The sequence below is a fragment of the Archocentrus centrarchus genome, chromosome 16 (genome assembly GCF_007364275.1).
Source record: "Archocentrus centrarchus isolate MPI-CPG fArcCen1 chromosome 16, fArcCen1, whole genome shotgun sequence".
In the NCBI taxonomy this organism is placed as follows: Eukaryota; Metazoa; Chordata; class Actinopteri; order Cichliformes; family Cichlidae; genus Archocentrus; species Archocentrus centrarchus.
The window spans coordinates 9,927,152-9,948,547 of NC_044361.1; the positions used below are offsets into that span (position 1 = coordinate 9,927,152).

At 41.4% G+C, this 21,396-nt stretch overlaps 3 protein-coding genes across 6 annotated transcripts; 2 read left to right on the top strand and 1 right to left on the bottom strand.

Annotated features, from left to right (window-relative positions):
* Positions 1-1,097: 1,097 nt before the first annotated feature.
* LOC115794114 (Krueppel-like factor 10) lies at positions 1,098-4,014 on the top strand. Of its 2 annotated transcripts, none has more exons than XM_030749410.1 (4): positions 1,098-1,225; positions 1,727-1,981; positions 2,073-2,949; positions 3,159-4,014. In XM_030749410.1, exons 2-4 carry the CDS (start codon positions 1,736-1,738, stop codon positions 3,353-3,355), a joined length of 1,320 nt encoding a protein of 439 aa, XP_030605270.1. In that variant the 5' UTR covers positions 1,098-1,225; positions 1,727-1,735; the 3' UTR covers positions 3,356-4,014. The 2 variants fall into 2 exon arrangements, with proteins under 2 accessions (XP_030605270.1, XP_030605271.1); XM_030749411.1 differs by having other exon boundaries at positions 1,127-1,225; positions 1,809-1,981.
* On the bottom strand, positions 4,008-11,834 carry LOC115794113 (antizyme inhibitor 1). Of its 2 annotated transcripts, none has more exons than XM_030749408.1 (12): positions 11,612-11,834; positions 10,687-10,808; positions 9,370-9,579; positions 8,981-9,154; positions 7,767-7,939; positions 7,374-7,508; positions 7,120-7,201; positions 6,864-6,938; positions 6,442-6,607; positions 6,056-6,171; positions 5,334-5,551; positions 4,008-5,246 (listed from the first exon to the last, which is right to left on the bottom strand). In XM_030749408.1, exons 3-12 carry the CDS (start codon positions 9,502-9,504, stop codon positions 5,132-5,134), a joined length of 1,389 nt encoding a protein of 462 aa, XP_030605268.1. In that variant the 5' UTR covers positions 9,505-9,579; positions 10,687-10,808; positions 11,612-11,834; the 3' UTR covers positions 4,008-5,131. The 2 variants fall into 2 exon arrangements, with proteins under 2 accessions (XP_030605268.1, XP_030605267.1); XM_030749407.1 differs by having other exon boundaries at positions 5,334-5,554.
* Positions 11,835-15,627: 3,793 nt separating this feature from the next.
* Positions 15,628-21,315, top strand: LOC115794273 (V-type proton ATPase subunit C 1-A). Of its 2 annotated transcripts, XM_030749675.1 has the most exons (13): positions 15,628-15,807; positions 16,258-16,418; positions 17,030-17,097; positions 18,076-18,161; positions 18,600-18,694; positions 18,918-19,009; positions 19,252-19,350; positions 19,455-19,523; positions 19,723-19,815; positions 20,062-20,155; positions 20,249-20,346; positions 20,538-20,664; positions 21,070-21,314. In XM_030749675.1, the coding sequence occupies exons 2-13, from the start codon at positions 16,287-16,289 to the stop codon at positions 21,166-21,168; spliced, it is 1,152 nt and encodes a 383-aa protein (XP_030605535.1). In that variant the 5' UTR covers positions 15,628-15,807; positions 16,258-16,286; the 3' UTR covers positions 21,169-21,314. The 2 variants fall into 2 exon arrangements, with proteins under 2 accessions (XP_030605535.1, XP_030605536.1); XM_030749676.1 differs by lacking the exons at positions 15,628-15,807; positions 17,030-17,097 and having other exon boundaries at positions 16,295-16,418; positions 21,070-21,315.
* The last annotated feature ends 81 nt before the right edge of the window (positions 21,316-21,396 follow it).

Consider the following 21,396-nt stretch of genomic DNA (forward strand, 5'->3'; position numbering starts at 1 on the left):
ACCTAATCCACAGGGCCGCCTGAGGCCATCTCCTGTTGGCTGACCTCTTTCGCCAACAAAAGACAAGTGGTCTGCTAATTGAAATATCAGTCAAATTAAAAAGAATTGTTACTGGTAAGATACTTAGGTCATTTCACTAATTTCATGAATTATTGAAGAGATGCAGCCTATTCACAAGCAGTATTTATTATCTTTAAGGCTAAATGTTGCTAACAACAGAAAAATTAACTTTCTTCCTTTCAGGCAAATTTAATCTAACACCGCTGCCTTGTAACAAAGTGGGCGACAAGAATGAGCTGCAAGACAATGGAGCTGACAAAATGCAGCCTGGTTACAACACTGAATGTGATTTATTATAATGAGTAACAGCAGAAAGAAGACAGTCCTTTGGTTTAAGTTCACTTCTGCAAAATAAAGGAGTTAGTTTAAAAAAAAACAAAAACACTGTGAGGCATATGGGGTGTGTGTGTGTGTGTGTCAAAGCTGAAAAGGGTACTGTTTTTGCACTGAATTTATGTTACTGAGGAGGAGCAGTTTTTGCAGAATCTGGGGAATGTGGAATGCTTGTCCACTTAATTTCCACCCATGGGTGAATTGAGAAGACTTGCGAATGGGAGACACTGAAATTTGCCACTCCAGCCCCCCCCTTATCCACGGCCATGCTCCTCTGGTTTAAACCTGAATTAAACAGTAGCTTAATTTAGATACATTTCTCTGAAGATTGTTAAGTAGTCAGAAATGCTATATTAATTACCTGCATGTTGCTATCTGATAATGACCATTTTATCTCACTGTCGTCACTCCAAGTGATATGATTTGTGATAGTGATTAGTCATCGCTATGATTAGTCAAGACAGAGGGTATGTATCTGCTTGTCTGGGCGAAGTTACCCACTGAAAACGGCAGATAATTGGAAGGAGTGTGTGTGTGTGTATTGGGGGAGTGGGGGGTGTACCATGCAGCCTCCACGGTGCCTTCAGCCCCTGATCACGCACAGAGTCCCTGTGCCATTGGTCTACCGCAACACACCTTTGCGTCCCATTGGGCGCAGCGTTAAGCCACGCCCATCGGTTCCCCCCACCGCATTTGAAATGATGAATGGAAACGACCCTGTGGAGAAAGTTAGGAAGCATACTTGGCTGGTCTTAAATTGTTCGCACAAGCCGTGTGGACGAGTACTCAGGGATTAAACCTGTTTCCCGAACACTTGACGCACACAAACGTAGTAAGTAAATATGAGTTTCTTCAACGTCGTATTTTCTAGTTGGCGTGACATTTCTTTTCTTCTTACTTAATTGAGGCTTTTCATGGAAAAACAAAGATAAACTAGTTGTCAGCCCTTTAAAAAGCAGCTAACCAGTCTGGTCGGTGTGCTTCGCCAATGTTAGTTATTGAGGAACATGATGGTGGACTGTAGTCTGTGTGTGGCCCGAGCAGGGAGGGGTTCTTACAGTGGGTGTTGTGTGTCTGTTTTGTAACCACCACACATGCTGCTTTTGTCCCCCAGCAAAGTAGGTAAAAGGGCAACGGCGCTGATGAGCAGCAGCTGATCATGCTTATCTCACATGCTGATTCATATACTCTGTAAATGGTGATAAATGACCTGAATAATGCACAGAGTGTGTATTTGAAGGCGATACTTTTAGTGTAGGATAGTGACAAATCATTGTGCGATGTTATGTTAATCCATAATAAGTGGAAAAAGTCAATTTCGTCTTTCTGTCAGACTTGCACCATGAAGTCTGAAGAGCACCACTGTGACATCTCAGACATCCAGGGTGAATTCCAGTCAGCTCACATGTGTGCAGGTGACATAGAGGCTGTGAGGGTTCTGATGTCCATGACTAAGCACTGCAAGTCCAGGAACTTCAGGCTGAGACACTTCAGACCTCTGTCTCCCTCTGCAGACAGCTCAGAGGATGACCTGGTCACCACCAGTACTGCTGTGCTGCAGGACTGTCCTTTTCTAAGTGATCCATATGTAAGTCCATGTCTGTTTCTAGTAAATGTATATTTATTAGCACAGAACTGAAAAACTTTAGCAACTTTGATGACCTGCCTTTTCTTTTCAGTGCATGACACCACCATACAGCCCACCCCACTCTGAGACTGCCTATCCAGGGTTAGCTCTGAAGCCTCACCAACCTGCAGAAGAAACCTCCATGCACAAGCACCAACACACTGCTCAGCCGAGCTTCCAGTGCACCAGTGTGATCCGTCACACTGCAGATGGCCTGCACTGCTCCTGTGACCTTCATTATGTCTCAAAGGAAGAGGAGCTCACTCAGGTTCACAGGCTAGACTCTAAAAAAGACTTGAACTGTGAAGATGGGCTGAATAGTAGAGACTCTGAGGAGATTACTGCAACACGAGCTTGCACTGAGACATCCCCAAATGTTGTTCAGTCCAGACAGAACCAAGGAAGTCTTGTAGGCTCAGGTGAAAATATAAAGACACCTCAGTCTGTCCTAGCAGGAAGTGCTCTGGCCTCTCCTGTGGCGGTCTACTGCCACGTTCTTCCTGTCTCTTCTTCTTCACCCAGTGTTGTGCAAAAGACTGTCACAAACTCACACAGTCAGCAGCAACAACTACTGCCAGCAGTCACCATGGTACACACACCACTGCAACTGCAGTGCAAAAAAGAACGACAAACGGCTTCTTCTGCTCAGGTCTTCCTTGTAGGGGGTGAGGTGGCAAAGGGTCCGGTCATGCTCCTTGTCCCTCAGCCATCTGTTCCTCCTTTCTACCTTCAGCCAGTGCAGGTGAACCCTGGTGGAACCAAGTTCGCAGCCATCGCCCCGGCACCTCATTGTGCCTCAACAGAGCAAAGACGCATCCCTCAGCAGCCAGAGGTGGTCCGTGCACGCACTCATGTTTGTCCCCGCGAGGACTGCAGCAAGACCTACTTCAAGAGCTCCCATCTCAAGGCCCACATGAGGACACACACAGGTGAGAGAGAAATGATTTAAATGCTAATAAAAAGCTCATGTATTTTAATGCTGTGGCAGTTTTCTGTGTTTTGCAGAGAAACCAAAAGTTTATATCATCCATTTTTCTTCTGCTTAGCACAAGTGTGTTCTTCTTGTCATGAAAACAAAAGTGGTTCCCATTCGACTATATTTAGAAAAGTCCTCATTCTCACCTCCACTACCCAACAGGTGAGAAACCATACAAATGCAAGTGGGAGGGCTGCGAGAGACGCTTTGCTCGCTCCGATGAGCTGTCCCGCCACCGCCGAACCCACACGGGAGAGAAAAGGTTTGCCTGCCCAATGTGCCTCAGCCGCTTCATGCGCAGCGACCACCTGGCCAAGCACACCCGAAGACACCTGGCGGCGATGAGGGCACACTGCTGACCTTGCTGCATGCAGAGCGTCCTCTTCAACAAGACTGTGAAACCAAATGAGACACATTAAGCTGTTGATACTGAGTCTCAGTGCACAGAGGACTGTGTAATTTTTTTTTTTTTTTTTGTCACCTTATGAAAGGGCTGTTGTGCAACACTGTTAAACTGACAGCGAAATTGCAAGTATTTGCTATCCTGCCATGATTACAGATGAATATAAACGAGGTAATTAAAGTGTTTACATTTAACTACTGCATCGACGTAAGCTGAGCAATTACATATAGTCAAGTTTACTTCTTAAAAAAAATCTTTTCAGTAATATTTGACCAAAAATTGTTCAATCTTGTTCTTTTGTGCCACGACAATCAGTTTAAAATATCTTTGCTCAATGTTTTCCGGCACAAAACAGAGTTCCTTAATAAACTTGATCATTTTTGTCTCGATCAATAAAAAACCTGTACTATTTAAAATATGTTCCATGGTTCCCACATGCCTGTGATACTTTAAAGCTTTATCCCCTTCAGTTTGTTATTGCAAAATGACTGTATACAACCGTCAGGTTCTAAAACTAAGGACTGCCACTTTCAGCTGTGTGTACGACACCAGGAGGTAGTCATTATTTCCAACATTTGTCTGTTTCTGATAAAACACACACACAGTGATTCACAGTCCAGTCAGTGGGGTGTTTATTATCTTCATTTAGACAAGCACGGCTACAAGTTAATAACAGGCAAATGCCTGATAATTTATCATGCCTTAGATTTATGACACAGCTTCACAGATATGATACACACAGTGCAAGTATACTTGCTGTCAGGAAATACTGCAATATTCTTTCAACACAATCACAGATGCTGAAAGAATATTTTCAAACTATATAAATATCAGTAGAAATAGAAATGCTGTAGCCTTTTAAATCATGTTTTGTTTTTTTAAAGAAACCATGTGACGTTCAATGTAAGCTGATTCATTATCCATCAGCACTTCCTGTGTTCCATCCGCAGCACATGCTGTCTAATAAACCTGCTTTACTATCTGGTGGCAGAGCAGTCACCTGCCGCTCCTTCGCTCGTCTCGGGAGCAAAGCTACTCAGCACTTTGGAAAATCACAGCAACACCAGCTTATTGGTGAACACCGACCTCGTGGCTTTCAAAATCGCTAATCGATTTCCAGGAATGGACGCCATGACGGCGCCACACATTTTGAATCTGCAGCAATGATATGCTGCAAGCTCCCCTTTTAATATTTGAAGATGCCACATTGTAAATGTAAAAGTGGATTCTGGCCTCTGTCACAAAAAACTACACCAAAATTAAAATCATAAATACAAGTCTTTTGGTAAAGCTTCCTACATAATCTCAGAAGTGTTTTTATTTTTAAATACACTGCTTCACCCAGGGATACACATCTTACTTTACGAGTCTGACAATAGCAAAGGAGATATGGATAATACATCTGTCAAATATAATCATTTAACATCATTATATGTCTACTGTAGGGGTGTAAACCATAGTTCAATAGGAGTCCCAAAACAAAGAGAAGAATACATCTGGCTTTTCTGGAGTCATCCATTTTGTTGCATACTAATTAACACCTACTTAGGGTTTCCAGGTTTGACCACATACAAGTGTTGTGCATTGGGGTCTGTGAGATGAATTCGATCTGGTCCAGGCAATTTCAAGCACTACTGGTGGAGTTTACCCCAGTGGAATGTGAAACAAAGGAAGCTAGCAGCAGAAACAAGTGAGAGAAGTGAAAAGCCTTCTGGTCCTAGTCAAATGTTTGCTAAGCTGGGACAGACAGTGCAGCCTCTGTTTGGCAGGAACTGGGGAAGTACGGGACCAGTGAGAAGTTCTTAAGTGTAGCCTCATTGGTAACACCAGTGTCCTGCATCTCAAACCTGGTGGATGAAAATAAACGGGAATCAAAGACCAAAACCTCCACATTTTTGGACAGAAAACATTTTCTCAGTCACTGCTAAACTTACCAGTCTCTAGAGGAGATGACATAGTACACAGGGGGTGGTGGTGAGTCAGTGGAGGTGCACAGTGGCTGACCAAGACTGTAGGCCCCAGCATGTGTGAACATGAGCCAGTCTCCAATGTTGAGCTCAGGTAAAAGACAGTGCTCCACTACCTGGTCCAGATCATCTCCAGAGGGACCCCACAGGCTGCTGCTGAACACTGGCACATCCAGGGAAGTGTTCTGCTAACAAGGCAACAAAGTTGATTACTTTAGTCATATTACAGTGTATATATATGTGCAGTAGCTGATTAAGATGTTTCTGATTCAATAATAATAAGTGTGTATACATACTGAGAAGTGAAGGGAAGGTAACTTTTTGTTGTGGTTACACACTCACTGGCACTTTGTTAGGTAAACCTTTTCCCAAAGGTGCTCTGTTGGATGGATGGACCAGGAGATTTGCATCATGGACTTGCAGCCAATATACATTACCAGTCAAAAGCTTGGACACACTCATATGAATGGGTAAGCGTATCCAAGCTTTTGATTGGTACTGTATCTGCAGCAACTGCTTGATGCTATCGTGGCAGTATGGCCCAATATTTCTGGAAAATGTTTCCAGCACCTTGTTGAATTAAGACAGTTTTGAAAGTAAAAGGGATCCAATCTGGTACTAGCAAGCTGTACCTAATAAAGTATCCAGTGAGTGTATATACTGCCCCATAGAGAATCTTTGAGACTCACCTTGTGAACAGATGGAGCCGATATCAGCGTTTCAGAGAGTTTGCAGGCAAACGATCCGTACACTCCTTCGTTCATAGTGTACTGGAACTCTGGCTCCTCGTTTGGAGACAGGTCATCTGTTCAAAGGAGGGCATTAAAGTTTTGAATTTCATTTTACACTTTGATTTACAGATAATGCACAGCTGCACTGCAAATTCCTGGAATGATAATACTCTTCATGGTGTATAGAACTGGTTTCTGCATGAAAATGCACTGTGTATTTGTCCGTGTTCGCGCCACTTCTGGAATACAGGCTTTAGAGAGTATGTCCTTCACTGTGTTCTTGTCAGTAAACATGCTGCAATATCTCAATCATTATCTTTCCTTGGTGAATATCAGCCACTGACCATGCTCCTGGTCCTGGCAATCCCGTGCCACCATCTCCTTGGAGATGACATTGACAGCCAGGGTGAAAGCAGAGGACACAAAGAAGCTGCCAGGCTCAGCAATGATGGAAACTCCTGTAGAAGGAGGGAAGTATAGGTCCACCATAGACATGACTGCACTATTAATCTGAAAAAGAGATGATAGAAGCCTTTAAAATTAACATTAAGACAATACCGCTTTGTAACATGTTTTCTCACATGGCTCTGAAAAGTAATTTAAATCAGAGCTTACAGGGAGCAGGTAAAATATGAGTCTATATAGGAATATTCTCAACATTAAAGACAATGTAGTTCATCCTATTTTTCTGCTAGTGCTCAGTGAAGCTACAGTGTCCAGCTTGTCCTTAACAGTTTCACATAGTATCAGATAGAAACACACTAACCAGTTCCAGCTGGGCCTCAGAGCCACTGAATCCACCCCCAATGTCCAGGATTTTCATGCTGAATCCAATTTCCTCCTGAGACAAAAAAAAAAAAAAAAAAAAAAGAAAGTTGTAAACACATAACCAAGACACAAGTTATCAACAAAGCACCTAGTGTTTCTGGAGCTGTCCAAAACATAAAAGTGCATATAACAGAAATGCAAATGACAGTCACAGAACTGGGTGCAAATAATAAGTGTTATTTAACACTACGTACTCCCATATCAAAGACACAACGGGCATCAGAGATGGCATGAACATACACCTGGTCATCGTCACAGGAGCTGGAAACGTGAGACCTGAGGAGTAAAAGAGGCAATCAATAGTCAGACTGACACCTTAACTATAAGTTAAAATGTAATTTTTATAGACAAATGAACTAGAGGGGAAGAGAAATGCGCTAGCTTTGTAGCGGTCTAAGTACACAACCTGCAATTGGATTTCTTTGCATTTCCTTCCTGCAGGCCTTACCTGACCCCCACTACCTGCACACCCAGCTCCTTAGCACTCTCCAGCAGATGCCTGCAGTCCTTGAGGGAACAGCCAAATGTCATGCTCATGTCATCGTCCGGGTTTGATGCTTCCGTTGACACCTGTAGCAGCAGCCTAAATTAAAACACAGGAAATACAGAACCTTGGTTACTGTTTTGTGGAGAACAAATAATCCAGATTATTTATATTATAAAGCCAGAACAGTAAACCAGACAGGACTGAACAATTTTTATAGCCTGATTTCTTATCAGCCTAATGTGGTGTAACAAACAGATAGTGACTACTGACTGATAACAAGGCCAGTTACTCAACTGCTAAAACAGAAGATATACAGTCACTGGGACCTGGACTGATGCTTGTCAAAACACTTACTTGGCATTGGGGTGGCAGCGAGAAATCTTGCGTAGCTCCGCTTCATTATCGCACACCAGGAGGTCAATGCCATTTTTAGCAGCGTATTTAATCTGGGAAACTTGTTTGCAAACACCACTGTAGATGATATCTTCAGAGGGGATACCATAGCTCTGCACCAGTTCCAGTTCAGGCTGAAATAAAAAGATACACAGACAAAGCAATATTTCATTAAAAGGGACTTATGCTTTTTAAAACAAAAAATCAAAACAAAAAACAAACAAACAACTGTTTTACTGTTACAATGGTGGATTCTTGTACTAAGCTTAACCAGAGTTTCAAATAATGAGGTCAATGTACAAAGAATCCCTGTGACCCAAAAGCTCAGGCTCTAAACACTTGGTTTCAGACAGTTTTTTTCTACTGTTTAGAGGATATCCTTTACATGGTCATCTCAGGAACACTGCTCTGGCTGTAAGCACAAAAATTCAATCCAAATACTGTTTCTTTCATTAGCAAGGAATAGAAGAAAGTTTCCTTAAAGTGAGCAGTGCTAAAACATCATTTTTCAGAGAGAGGGTGAACTGAGGTGCTGCACCAAGGCCCAGTATAAGATAAATAAGGATTATTTTGAACTGTGAATCAGGCAAAGCTACTCTAGCAGGAAGAACATTTGGAATTTGAAATGTGTGTAATAGGTCTCCTGTAATATACAAGTGAACAGAGTTTATCTTGCCATGTCTATCATGCATGGTCTCCTATAGTCAGATATTTATTAAACAAGGTGGTCACTGACATGTGTTGACCATTTGGTGGTGCTTCTCTAAATATTTTACAGCTTTTGGACCAAGGCTTGCCAATGTTAAACCAAATATATGCACTTATACTTACTCTGTAAGAGAAAAGGGTGGTACAGGGCTGTAAAATAAGGGTATAAGGGTTTTAAAAATGACAAAGCCATGCTGTGCTCAGAATGCAGGGCTAAAGAGTGCATTTTTAGGGGGCATTTTAGCCTTGACTAAGAAACGAAAACTGGAGAGAAGACAGGAAACTGTGAGAGAATACGGGGAAACACACACAGTAAAAGGCCTTGGGGCGGATTCGAACCCCGTCCTTTGCAGTAGCCTCATGACATATGGGCCAACCTGATGAGCTATATTGGCACCCTGCAAATGGCATTAATTATTTACCAGTGAAAAATCCTAATGACAAAAAAGTGAGCTATCAAAGAGTACCTTGTTGGTGCATATGAATCCAGTGCCGAGGGCAGCAAGGACTTCAATCACAGCTGGGCTGCTATTGCACCTGACAGCATAGTATGGTCTGATCTGGGCCATGTGGATCCGCCAGCGAACATGTTGTCTCATTATGACTCCCAAATCTGCTACAAAGAAGGCATTCTTCTCAGACTGAAGAAGACGGAAACACACACGTGGAAGAGTCAGAAAACACACTAAATCTGTATGTAATTAATCCACAATGCAAGCTTAAACCAAAGCGTGCCTGTATGTTACTTTACCACATTTAGCAGTGCATTATAATACAACTGCTGGTTTTGAAACAGTATTAAAACAGTAGAAAACACAGGTTTCTAAGTACATGTTATTAAACATAAAGCCCATACCAGTGTTTGTTCATAAATGTGATTGTCAATCACGTCACAGAGTGCCACGCCTCCCTCCAGCAGGCCAACAGAATACTGCGGTTCATCAGAGATTCCTTTCATCCTCTCAATCGTTTTCTTCAAATCAACAGGCATAAAGAATGTGGGTAGTGCAAAGTGGTCTTGCTCGCTCCCTCTCAAGCCCCTGGGGTCCTAGACTTATGCAACAAACTGTACAAGAAAAAGAGAAAAGTCATCATAAAGCACTGAGTTCAAGCACCAAAAATCACATTTGGATAATGCATATTCCATGATGTTGTCCAGTGTTGAAACCTGAACCCTAAACCCCTCTTATGAAATCCTGAATTGAACAAATAATTTTCATTGGGCATCCAATCAGAGCAGAGAACAGGTTCTACGTTATAGGATAGCTTTGTGGAAGAGGCCTATTCTTCTAAAAAGCTGCTGTGAAAACACATAGTCTGGGGCACAGAGTTCATTTACTTTATCATCAATTACTCCCAACAATCACCATTAATCCCTGAGCCAGTGACCCGTAAATGTTCTGTTTGATGGCATTAACCAAGGTACAATACTGGCGGCATCTGTGCCACAACTTTACTTTCAGTAATGCTGCACAGTACGTCAGCCAGTCATGGCAGTTTGGACCAGACCAGATGTAAAAAGATAGTGCTTTGGAAAGGTTACATGGGGAGACTAACAACATGCCAACAAAGACTGCTGTGGTGTATAACAAAAATAAGTAAATAAATAAAAATTCCTGCTCAAACAGTGGTTAAAAACACACTGGTAGATGGCTTAACACTATCATCTCTTTAAAAATGAACTGAGACCTTATGTAACTTAGAAAATGTTTAACTAGGTCACTTTTTCTATGTTCCTTGTGAAAGAACTAATGATGCTAACAGGGTGTATGGTTCACAAAACATACACTATACAGTCCAATGCAGCCATAATCTCAAGGAAATTCCATGCAAATCAGTTGAGTTATATCTCAAATTATTTCTCTCTACTACTGCAACCAAATCTAACAGCAAAGTCACTGCATTTAAAAGCAGTCCTGGGAAGTATCCTGTTATTTTAATACAACTGCTGAAAATAGATCTGAAACAGTAGATCTAAAATAACTCGAGTGATCTGGGACGTGCTGCGTGTTTACTCCTTTTGTCAAGAGATGACAGTTACTGTAGAATTGTAAGCAATAATTCTTCACCACACAGACACACGTCTGTACACGTCGTCAAAGTTTGTGCCATGAGATTTTTCTCAGTCCTACAATTAAAGTGGATGCATGAATTCTTCTCCTACTTTACTCACATGGATGAGTCCTGGGATGAACTCGTCCACTATCAGCTAGGATCCCAAGGCGGCTCGGCGTTGAAGTCAAATGGCTCTCGGTATAGAGCTGCCCCTAGATCCTCTGGGTAGTTGTTGTACACCTAAGGGGCAGATGAGGACGAGAGGCAAAAAGGAATCAGTCAATGATCAGTCAATTGTTTCCCCTGCTAACACATGTTCCAGCGGTACTCCAAAGTACAATCAAATCTGTAAATCTGTAGAGGAAACCGGGGTTTTTCCTGGCTCAAAATGGACCTCTGGGGCTTGTCTAAACACATTAGCACGACTGGTCAGAATATGCAGCCAATGAGTCTGGGGTACCTTCCTAACAAATACCACTGATTCTCACATTTCTCGCTATCTGGCAAACATTTTAATTTAGGCTTGAGTTAATTAATCCCCGCTTAAAGGACTAATATAGAAAAAATATCTGGATGGTTTATAGCATGTGTTTTCTCTATACTATAGGCTGTCTTTAATGTGTGAAATGTTAGTTTAAGTTACTTTGAACCAGCCACCGGAACTCCTGCAATGATGTTAGCAGGTTTGAATAAACTGACTGGTAGTGCTGTGTCTGGTTACAACACTGTTGCTCCACATGATTTACCAAGCTGCATGCTACCACTGCTTCTTACTGTAACAGGTCGCTTTGAATTCATGGAGGACATTAGCAGTAATGTCCGCGGTAATTACATGGTAATATACGATGTTTTCCTGGTACTGACAATGTTTTACAAAAACAAAGTTTTTTTTTTTCTAGTAAGAATGCTACTGACAGTTATGTTATTGCTAATAGGTTTTATCTAGTATTTCTCTAAATAACGCCACGTTACCCAGTGCATTTAGCTAACAACATGCTAACATTCACATGAAGCTAACAGCGCGGTTAGCTAACGTTACTTACGTCCGCTGAAAACCCAAAAGAGGGGACACAACGCTTTTTCTTTTTCGGCGGAATTTTTAAAGAGTGGTGGGGAGATTAAAAGAGAAAACGATGGCGGCCATGGATTAGTTCAAGTTACTGTCGTTCGACGTTATCACGATGGCACCTAGAGCGGACCATTTGTTACAACCGAGCAGACGTCAACAGCGTAGATCGAGCGGCGAGACGGACCCACAGACAGGAGCGTCATTCCCCGAATCAACGCCGAGACATCCGGTTTAAACTGTCAAAATAAAACCTACATTAACCAACACATTTGTTTTTTCTAATTTAAAACTTCAGAGTAAAAATTAAAAATACATCCCAATTAATGCGGATAAAAAAGTCCTACCGTTTTTGCTTTTTAAATAAATTTCAATCACCTTTTTAGTAAAACATAAAAAACACAACGTTTATAAACACTTTCCGGTTTGGTTCTACTTACGCGAACTTGACAAACATTTGCTCAGAACTGTCAAAACCTTACACAGCGCGATATTAGCGCTCGCAAGGAAAGATGTGGAGAATTTATTAACAAAAATTACAAAAATAATTACTAACTTGCAACAGCCACAAGCTTCCATAATAGTAAGAGTCAAAATATATGTACTTTTTTCATGCTGCAATATTTTATGTACACAATTTACAGAATTATTAGAGACACAATCAGCAGACAAACCCACAAATTTGTTGACCTCAGACTGTGTTTAAAATATAAAAGCTATAGGAAACTTACACTGCATAGTAAATGGATAATTTCCCAATAATTACCTGTGTTATGTCTTCACTGTATTTCCCATGATTCAGTAATAAGGACAAAATATTGTCCAATAAAAGTGGCGCAATCCTCCTTATTTTCTGTAGTCAGCACTTGCAAACATAAACCCTAGAAGCAGTGACTAGATGGAAACATGTATTTTGTCACAAAGTTTAAGCTCAAACTGGACTTTCTTCTCCCTTTGCCTTTGTTGTTGTGACTTTGTGAAGTTGTGCCTGCCTCTGAAAATGCTGGGTTTAGGGCAGTTTTTACCCCCCCAGGAGATAAATTTGCATGTCTCCCTCCTCAAAGCTGGAGGGGGAGGGTGCCAAGAAAGCTCAGCTACTGTTAGCTGAAAGGGAAGTGTTTTTTTTTTTTTTTTTTCTTTGGGCTGTTTGGACTCTATGCTTACATGCTTACATTAAGCAGAATAGAAAAATACCACATGGCATTAAAATATCCAAGTGTTTTATTGCACAGTATCAGGTTTGCAAGGCTGTGGGAGCCTGATTGCCAGTTATAAAAATATAAATGTATTATAAAAATATTATTTATTTGTAGATATGTTCAGAAATATTTAAAACAAGTATATGAAAACATCTTTCAAGTTTTTTTGTTTTTATCATACTGATGTAATCCACTAATTTCTGTCTCAAGCAGTCAAAGCCCATTTTAAGCAGCATCTCCGCAGTCTGTGACCCTCTTAGTTTAAATTTCAATTCATTTTTTACAGAGTGGCATACACACAAGTTCTACATTCCAGTGGCAAAGTTGTTTAGGATCCAGTAATATGTGACCCAATGCACCCACTGTGCTGTCAAAGTCCTGTTTACCAATTACAAAGCATTAGCCCTTAAATCCCTACCACCCTGCCTGACCCACATCATATTTTTGATTTCACAGCAGTTCATGATGTGTTGTTTCCACATATCTATAAAATTCCTCAGAGTGTCAGATGAGAGTTGAGTGCTCCTCTGGGAGAAAATAAACAATAGCAGTGCTTGTATCGCTAATAAAACTATTGCTTGGAGTCCATTGTAAAGGTTGTGGAGGCAGCGTCTTTTCCTTGGACTGCAACACAAAAGCTGTTCCGTGTTTTGTGCCTGTTTTCTCCGACACTGAACAAGCTATGTATATATAAGGCTAATCGCACATAGCATCTAAAGTGGCTTCCAGTAACGCACAATGTTTGATTTCCATTGTTTGTATCATAATAGCCATCGTGGCCGTTGGGTATGCGACAGGGAGACATGTGTACCACCCACTGTGAGGGCAAATACTCCAGTGGCTGCATTGTGCAGCAGGAATTCTTATTTGCAAACAGATTACATCAATGCCCAGATTTAGAAAGACCCTGAATCGCCCTCAAATGACTAAAAATTGCCAGGCAAAAAGGAATAAACAACATTTTCTAAAAAATCAGAAGGTCAAATAATAAAACACCGCTAACAATATTGATTCTCTTCACTTTTCAAGCAGCAGATATTGTTTATGGGTATATGCATAATGAATACCCACCAACAATTTGAATCTGTCAAGAGACTGTATGCAGTATGGATTTGTAATAACAAACCAATCACCCTTTAGGTGAAAAAAAAGCGCTGTTTAAACCCACCATAAATTTGTCTTATGCAACAGGCTCTGGCGTTGTTAAGTCAGTCACCTCTTTGTGCCAAAGAGTGTTGCTAAGTAAAAAGAGGGCTCCAAACAAACTTCTCCTCACACTGGCCTGAATGTTAAGCAGCTGACTGCACGAATATAGCAAATATTCAACAGCAATCGCTTTAGAAGACCCTGGTACTGCTTTCTCATAAAGACTGCAGCCTTGTGTCTCGACAAGGACCCGTAGTAGTCTTATAAAGACTAATGGATGCTTGTAAAATGTTCATGCACTCACAAATAAACTGGAAAAATGGCTCCATATTTCCGTAATATGCCTGCAAACGGGAATAGTCTTTATCACTGGGCTTTCCCAGGACATGTCATGTATAACAATTGTATCAAAGAGGTGGAGAGATACAGCAAGATACCATAATGGTTAAACAATAACACAGCCTAAAAAATGATGCACATTTCACCCTCATTTCCTTTTTTGCAAAGACAGATTGCACAAAAATTATTTATAATTGTTGCAATTATGAAATAAGTCTAATACTGTACATTGTTTATGAGAAAACCAGGTCACCAGGTAGTTCCCATGAATGAAACCAGAAAGACTGTTAAAGGTTGGTTCCAGGTGTGTGAGCACACCTGGAACCAACAGGTGTGCTCACATTAGCCAAAACAGGTGATGTACAGCGTACAAAGCATTTCGAGAGGCCTTCATTCCTACGAAGCATGTGTGGTTCAACAACACACTTGTGTGGCCTTTCACCGTGTACTGTTAACATTGTTTTTATTATTAGTGTTTACTAAAGAAGCTGCAGAAGAGCAGGGAGACAGCAACATGCGTACTACAGCAGGAGTTTAATGCTTCTATTCTATGTGAATACGTTGTCACTTGTCTTTGTTTCTGAACCTTCAGAGATCACGCAGCACAGTCTCAGCAGCAGCCGGCCTTCTGCAGACTGCTTGATTGTGGTGTGTGTGTGTCCCCTGATAACATCCCGGCGTACTGGCCTTTAGCCAGCTACGGGCAAACTCAACCCTGTCGTTTGATGTCGAGGGTTGGCTCCAGGCAGACCAAGCATTGTGTCCCAAAACAATGAACCCCAGACCCACTGAATTATAAACATGTCCCTTTGGGGGGCGTTTTCCTCAGTATTCTGTACAGGAGACACCCAAAGTCAGGAAACCTGACCCAGGTTTCCTAAATTTAGTTACTCTAAAGCCTCGAATGCTGCTGAGTTGGCATCCAACACTGTCTGTCTTCTTGTCTAATAAAATAGCAATGAATTTGGAATGTTGACCAAGGATCAAGTCTGGGGTGGGGGACTTTTAGTTGACAAAATTTGCTGAAATTCCATGTTTTCTTTAAAAAAAAAAAAGGTTGCCTCATCAAAATAAGCTTTTGTTCAGTGTATGCACTGTTGCATAAGAGTCAAACAGTCTTGATGCTTTGTTCCAGGGTGTGGCCTAGCTGAAGAGACTCTGTTTTACCTGGAGGTTCAGTCCTATGTTCAGTCCTGAGTATCTGTACAGCTAAAGCGTTTTTGGGGCCGAGCAGTGACAGCAGTCACTACTATTCCTGGGTTCCAGTGTGACCCGGGCTGCACTACTCGCTCTCTGACAGTTGGGGTCGCTGCTGGGTCTCCGCAGCGTGTGTGAGAGGCCTTCCGGTTCCTCTTGCAGATCAGCTGACTGGTTCTGCTGTCAGCAGCCTTACGAACTGCACTGAATGGCAACTATGAACGCCGTCAAGCCATAGAAACACTATAAGAACATTTATTTTCACTAAGAAGTGCAACGTTTTTAATACCCGGTGAGTGAACCGGTAAAACAATGACAAAAACCACCCGCGCTGTTAATGTTACTAGCAAAGTTGGCTAAGTAGCTAAGGTAGCTAATCCCTGCTGGATGCTGCTTGACCTTAACCATGTTTTCTTTTAATTTTTGCCAGCTACTCTTTTTGTACCTTATTGTTTATTTTTTTAGTTATGGTGTAACGTTAGTTAACAGTCAGGGAGTGAAGATGTGGACTGTTGTTGAAGCAGAAACGTCAGTATGTAATTGACTTTAACCATGAATGAACTGTTGCTAGTGTAGCATCACTACATTGGCTTGCTCAGTGGGAAGCAGTGTCAGGACATTTCATTGCAGCTGCGAGTAAACAGTGGTTTACTTGTAGTCGGAGAGACAGTGTTGTTTTATTGAATAGTTAGGCTGATGATAATGCAGCAAACTCTTGTCTGAGTCTGGTTTTCCTTACCAGTTTTCTCTAGCTGCACCAGTGTTGGAAACATGACAGAGTTTTGGTTGATCTCTGCACCGGGAGATAAGACCTGCCAGCAAACATGGGACAAAATGATGGCAGCCACCACACGTACCAACAACCTCTCCACCAACCACAAGTTCAGCATCCCAGACCTCAAGGTTAGTACGGGTTTATACACTGTGCTGCTTGCCACATAGTCATACTGTTGCCTTCCCTACTGCAGCACAGAGTCGTTACATTGTAGTAACTTAACTGAGGAAATTATTTTCTTTCTTGCACTCGTCATTGCTCTTTCCCCCATTCATTTCATAAAGTAGTTTTATATATTTTACTAGACTCCAATCAAAATCACTCACCTTCTGTATCCACTGTCAAGAATAAACTGATCCTGTGTATGGAAAGCAGTATGTAAACAGATCTGTTGCCTTCATGTTGAAGCAGCGGTAAGGGGAATTTTTCATCCACAGAACAGCTCTGCTTTTCTGAATTGGTTCTTCTACGTGCTGAAGCTGAAGTAACCCCACTGACCTCGCTGTTACGCAGGGTTGTAATGTCCTGCTGGAGCTGTTAGTGATGCATGAGCACCTCTGGACAAAGAGGCGCCGTCCAAAGCACATAGGGCCCCTGTGGATATCACTGTGGGCAGACTGAACCCCAGATATCACTGTTTAAACACAATCCTGCTGACACTACTGAAAAAGACCAAAATCTCAGCACTGATGACTCAAAACACTGATGTTGTATTTTTGTTTTTGTGTCCAAAAAACAGGTTGGGACATTAGATGTCTTGGTCGGGCTGTCAGATGAACTGGCCAAATTAGATTCCTTTGTTGAAAGGTATGCATTCTAATTGAACCAATTATTCCTTTCTTACTAAAAAGGCATTTCCTATTATAATGGCCCTTATAATCAACCTGTGACTGAGAGTCAAATGTGAAACCAGCATTCCCGATCCTTTGCCACTCTCTAATCCTTCCCCTACATTGTAACAATGAGGAATTTCACAGGGACCTGGGGCTAGTGAGCTTTGCAGTCTAAACTTGGCAATTTACAGTTGGGTGAGACACCAACTGCTCCTTCTTTAGTCATATTTATATCAGATGACTTCACTGCCATGAGTATGTTTGACTGTCATCTCTAGTCTTTTGGAAATATTGGCGTTCAAAGCTCACACACAGCTATTACTGCCTGAGCTCTGCTTTGCTTCCTCTGTTGATATTTCCAGGACTGTGGGAAAGACCAACCTTGCAACACGGTTTCACTTGTTTGCCCACAGCCCGTCTTTAATCCAGTTCCTTCTTGAAGTTTCTGCCCAGCATATCTGTAAAAAGAAAATGCAAAATTCTTAAACATTGCATCAATTTAGGATTGTGTTGCTTCAGTTAAAACTTAAGTGGATTGTTAACACTTGATATTGCATCATAGATGCAATATCAAGTGTTGCATCATAGATGGGTAAAAGTTAAACATTAGTGGCCGATGTACTTTCTTAGGAACTTTTAGGCATCAAATGTGACTTGGCTCAGTGTTGCTGTGGCTTCACGGCTGCTTTGATGTGCCGCTGAACAGTGTGGTTAAAAATCTTGAGCTCTGAAAGTCTGCCATTTTATAAATGACCTTGTCAGGAGATTATCTTAACAGGAATATGTGAAACCTTTTGATGTGTGTGTGTGTGTGTGTGTGTGTGTGTGTGTGTGTGTGTGTGTGTGTGTGTGTGTGTGTGTGTTGGTTTGGAGGTCCTGGTGGTCATGTGATGCTTAGTGCATGCATTTTGAGTTGGGACGGCATGTTTTGATGTCTCCTCGGTGTTCACAGTGTGGTGAAGAAGGTGGCCCAGTACATGGCTGACGTGCTGGAGGACAGTCGGGACAAAGTGCAGGAGAACCTACTGGCCAACGGAGGTACAATGATGGTTATAACATTGTGTTCTTATTATGTTATTACGAAATAACAGCTATAGTTATTTATTTACGTTTTAAAGGGGGCAAAGAACGATTAACTGGGCAGTGATGATAACAATTTTTAGGCAATGAAATTCAAAAATTTTTTTGCAATCTTTAAGACATATTTAGTTAAAGAACAAAAAGGGATCAACTTAAGCAGCGATGCCTTTTTCTAGCAAATTGCTGTCATTAATCTGGCCAGTTTTACAAAATCTATAGTTTTCATAAGAACTTAATGTGTAGTGGCTCAAATGAATGATTTGCAGATGTAAAGCTACACTTTTAGCTGAAGTCACTGTCATCAAATTGCTGCTTTACCCACATTCTTTCTTACTATCGTGGGATAATAAGCAGGCAATAGTGTGGCATTTACAACTTTTGTTTTCTTCCCTTCAGTCGATCTTGTCACCTACATTACAAGATTTCAGTGGGACATGGCAAAGTATCCCATAAAACAGTCACTTAAAAACATCTCTGAAATCATCTCAAAGGTAGGTCTGTCATTTGGACTGGAGAAATATAGAAATAAAAGTCCTTGAAGATATTTATGAATATTTTGTTCGCTGTTATTAAACTTAAGTTTAATACCTTCTTCCCACTCAGTTCATCCAGGCCTCACTGCAGTTATGTTACTCCGGGGTATTTTGATTCATGCTGCTCTGTATTTCACTTTGTCAGTCATAAGTATTTTTTGCCATGTTTATTTTTTAACAGCAAGTAACTCAGATTGATAATGACTTGAAGACCAGAGCATCAGCATATAATAACCTGAAGGGAAACTTGCAGAACTTAGAAAGGAAGAATGCGTAAGTAACCCACACGGACAGCTGAAAGTTCCTTTGGCAGTTCACTTCTTTTGGTTCTTCCTTTGTCTTTGTTTTTTTTTTTTTTTTTCCTTCCCTGCACTTATTTGTTAAGTCACACTTCAAGGATCAGTGACTGCGTTTTACCTCGACCATGTCAGCATAATCTGAAAAGTTACCATGACCCCAAAAAGCTTCATGAACAGCTGTTAATGGGTTGTTGTAATGTTACCGTGTGCCAACAGGGGGAGCCTGCTCACCAGGAGCCTGGCTGATATTGTCAAGAAGGAAGATTTTGTACTCGATTCAGAGTACCTCATCACTTTGCTGGTAGTTGTACCAAAGTGAGTTAGTCCCAAGGAAACACAAACATGCCGTGAGTCATTTGTATAAACTTCAAAGGAACAGGAGCGTTAATGAGTTTTGTGCTGTTGTTTCGTTTGTTCAGGACAGGATACACTGACTGGCAGAAAGCGTATGAAACGCTCGCTGAGATGGTGGTTCCACGATCCTCACAGTAAGTCGTGTCATCCGTGTCAGGTTAATTAGATGAAAAACATATTTTGTCAAAACCTGTATCAAGCATCTGTTGTTTGGTTTGCTGTTTGTGACAGTATTTAGAGCCTCGGTATACAAAGCAGATAATTTACAGGTAGTCTCACAAAAAAAAAAAAAAAAAAAAAAAAAAAAAAAAACGCTCCTGTCTTGTCTTCCAGTCTGCTATTTGAGGACAGTGACAGTGGGCTTTTCAGTGTCACTCTGTTCAGGAAAGCCACTGATGACTTCAAACACAAAGCTAGAGAGAACAAGTAAGTTAGTAATATATATGTTATGTGATGACATTCTGTTATCATGACCACTATGAGAAATGTCATTCTTCCCAGTGAATATAAACAGCTCTATGTGTGTAAGAGAGCAAAAACATTTTTATTATGTCGTTACAGCTGACCTTCACACATTTAAATATGCGAAGGATCTAAGCTGGTGGCTTTACACACAAAAATCTCTTTCTGGTTCAGTGAAAGTGATTTGTGTCCTGTGCGTGTTGATCACAGGTTCACAGTGAGAGACTTTCAGTACAATGAGGAGGAGATGAAGGCAGATAAAGAGGAGATGACACGGCTCTCCACAGATAAGAAGAAGCAGTTTGTAAGTGAAATAAACGCGTTGTCATTTATTTGTTCTGTGTTGGGTTTTGCTGTGTAAGTAATAATAGCTGGTTACTGTTATTCATCTGTGTAGGGCCCACTTGTCCGGTGGCTGAAAGTGAACTTCAGCGAAGCCTTCATTGCATGGATTCACATTAAAGCACTAAGGGTCTTTGTCGAATCTGTTTTAAGGTAAGCCTGCTGATTAAATATCACAGTGCCAACATGACTAACTCATAACTATTAAAAAAAAAAAAACTGAAACCTGACAATGCTTGTCTTTTTTTTTTTCTTTCCAGCAACAGCAGCAAACAGCAGTTGTTTAAACTTTTCAAGTTTGAAAGTGGAGTTGAACATTTTCTTGTCACCTGTGTTTCCTACAGATACGGGCTGCCGGTGAATTTTCAGGCCATGCTCCTGCAGCCAAACAAGAAGACCATGAAGAAGCTGAGGGAGGTGCTCAATGACTTGTACAAACATCTGGACAGCAGTGCGGCAGCTATCATTGATGTGAGCGCTTCAGTAATACCGAATACCGAGTACTGAACTACAATGTCCTTGTGTCTGGGTGTAGCGGGTGCTCCCTCTCATGGCGGTACCTGGTTACTGCAGGGGGAATATAATTTTGAGTTGTGCAGCATTGATTCTGTTTGCATAATATGTTTGTAATAAATGGCTAGTATCTAAAATTAATTGGAGAGAATTAAATTATAAAGTAGTTCTTGTTAAAGTTTCATTTAGGCAAACCTTGGAACAAATGAGTCGCAAATTTTTGTCCATAATCTGCTCCATCCAACAAGGTGTGTTTCTAAGCATGGACTGTGAGGGAAACTGGAAAAAACGCCACTTCGAGATGCTGGTTTAGCTGTTTGACAGGCACTAACATCCTGTTTTTTGTTTTTTTTTTTCCTCCAGTCTGCGATGGACATCCCAGGCCTGAACCTGAGCCAGCAGGAGTATTACCCTTATGTCTACTACAAGATCGACTGCAACCTGCTGGATTTCAAAGTTTAACACGCTGCCTGATTGTTTATCTTTTCTGGGTGTTGATTAAGTTATGTTTTTTTCCTCTGGTCACCCCCAAACCCCACCCACCCCACCCACGCTCTCTCCTCGCCATCTCCCCTCCCTCGTCAGCTGCTTGAATGCATGTTCATTCCTCGTGGTGAAAAAGGCTCCACCAGCTTCTGCCACTCTTACAACCAAGGGACAAAAAAAGACTTCTGAAATGAAGTTTTTGTT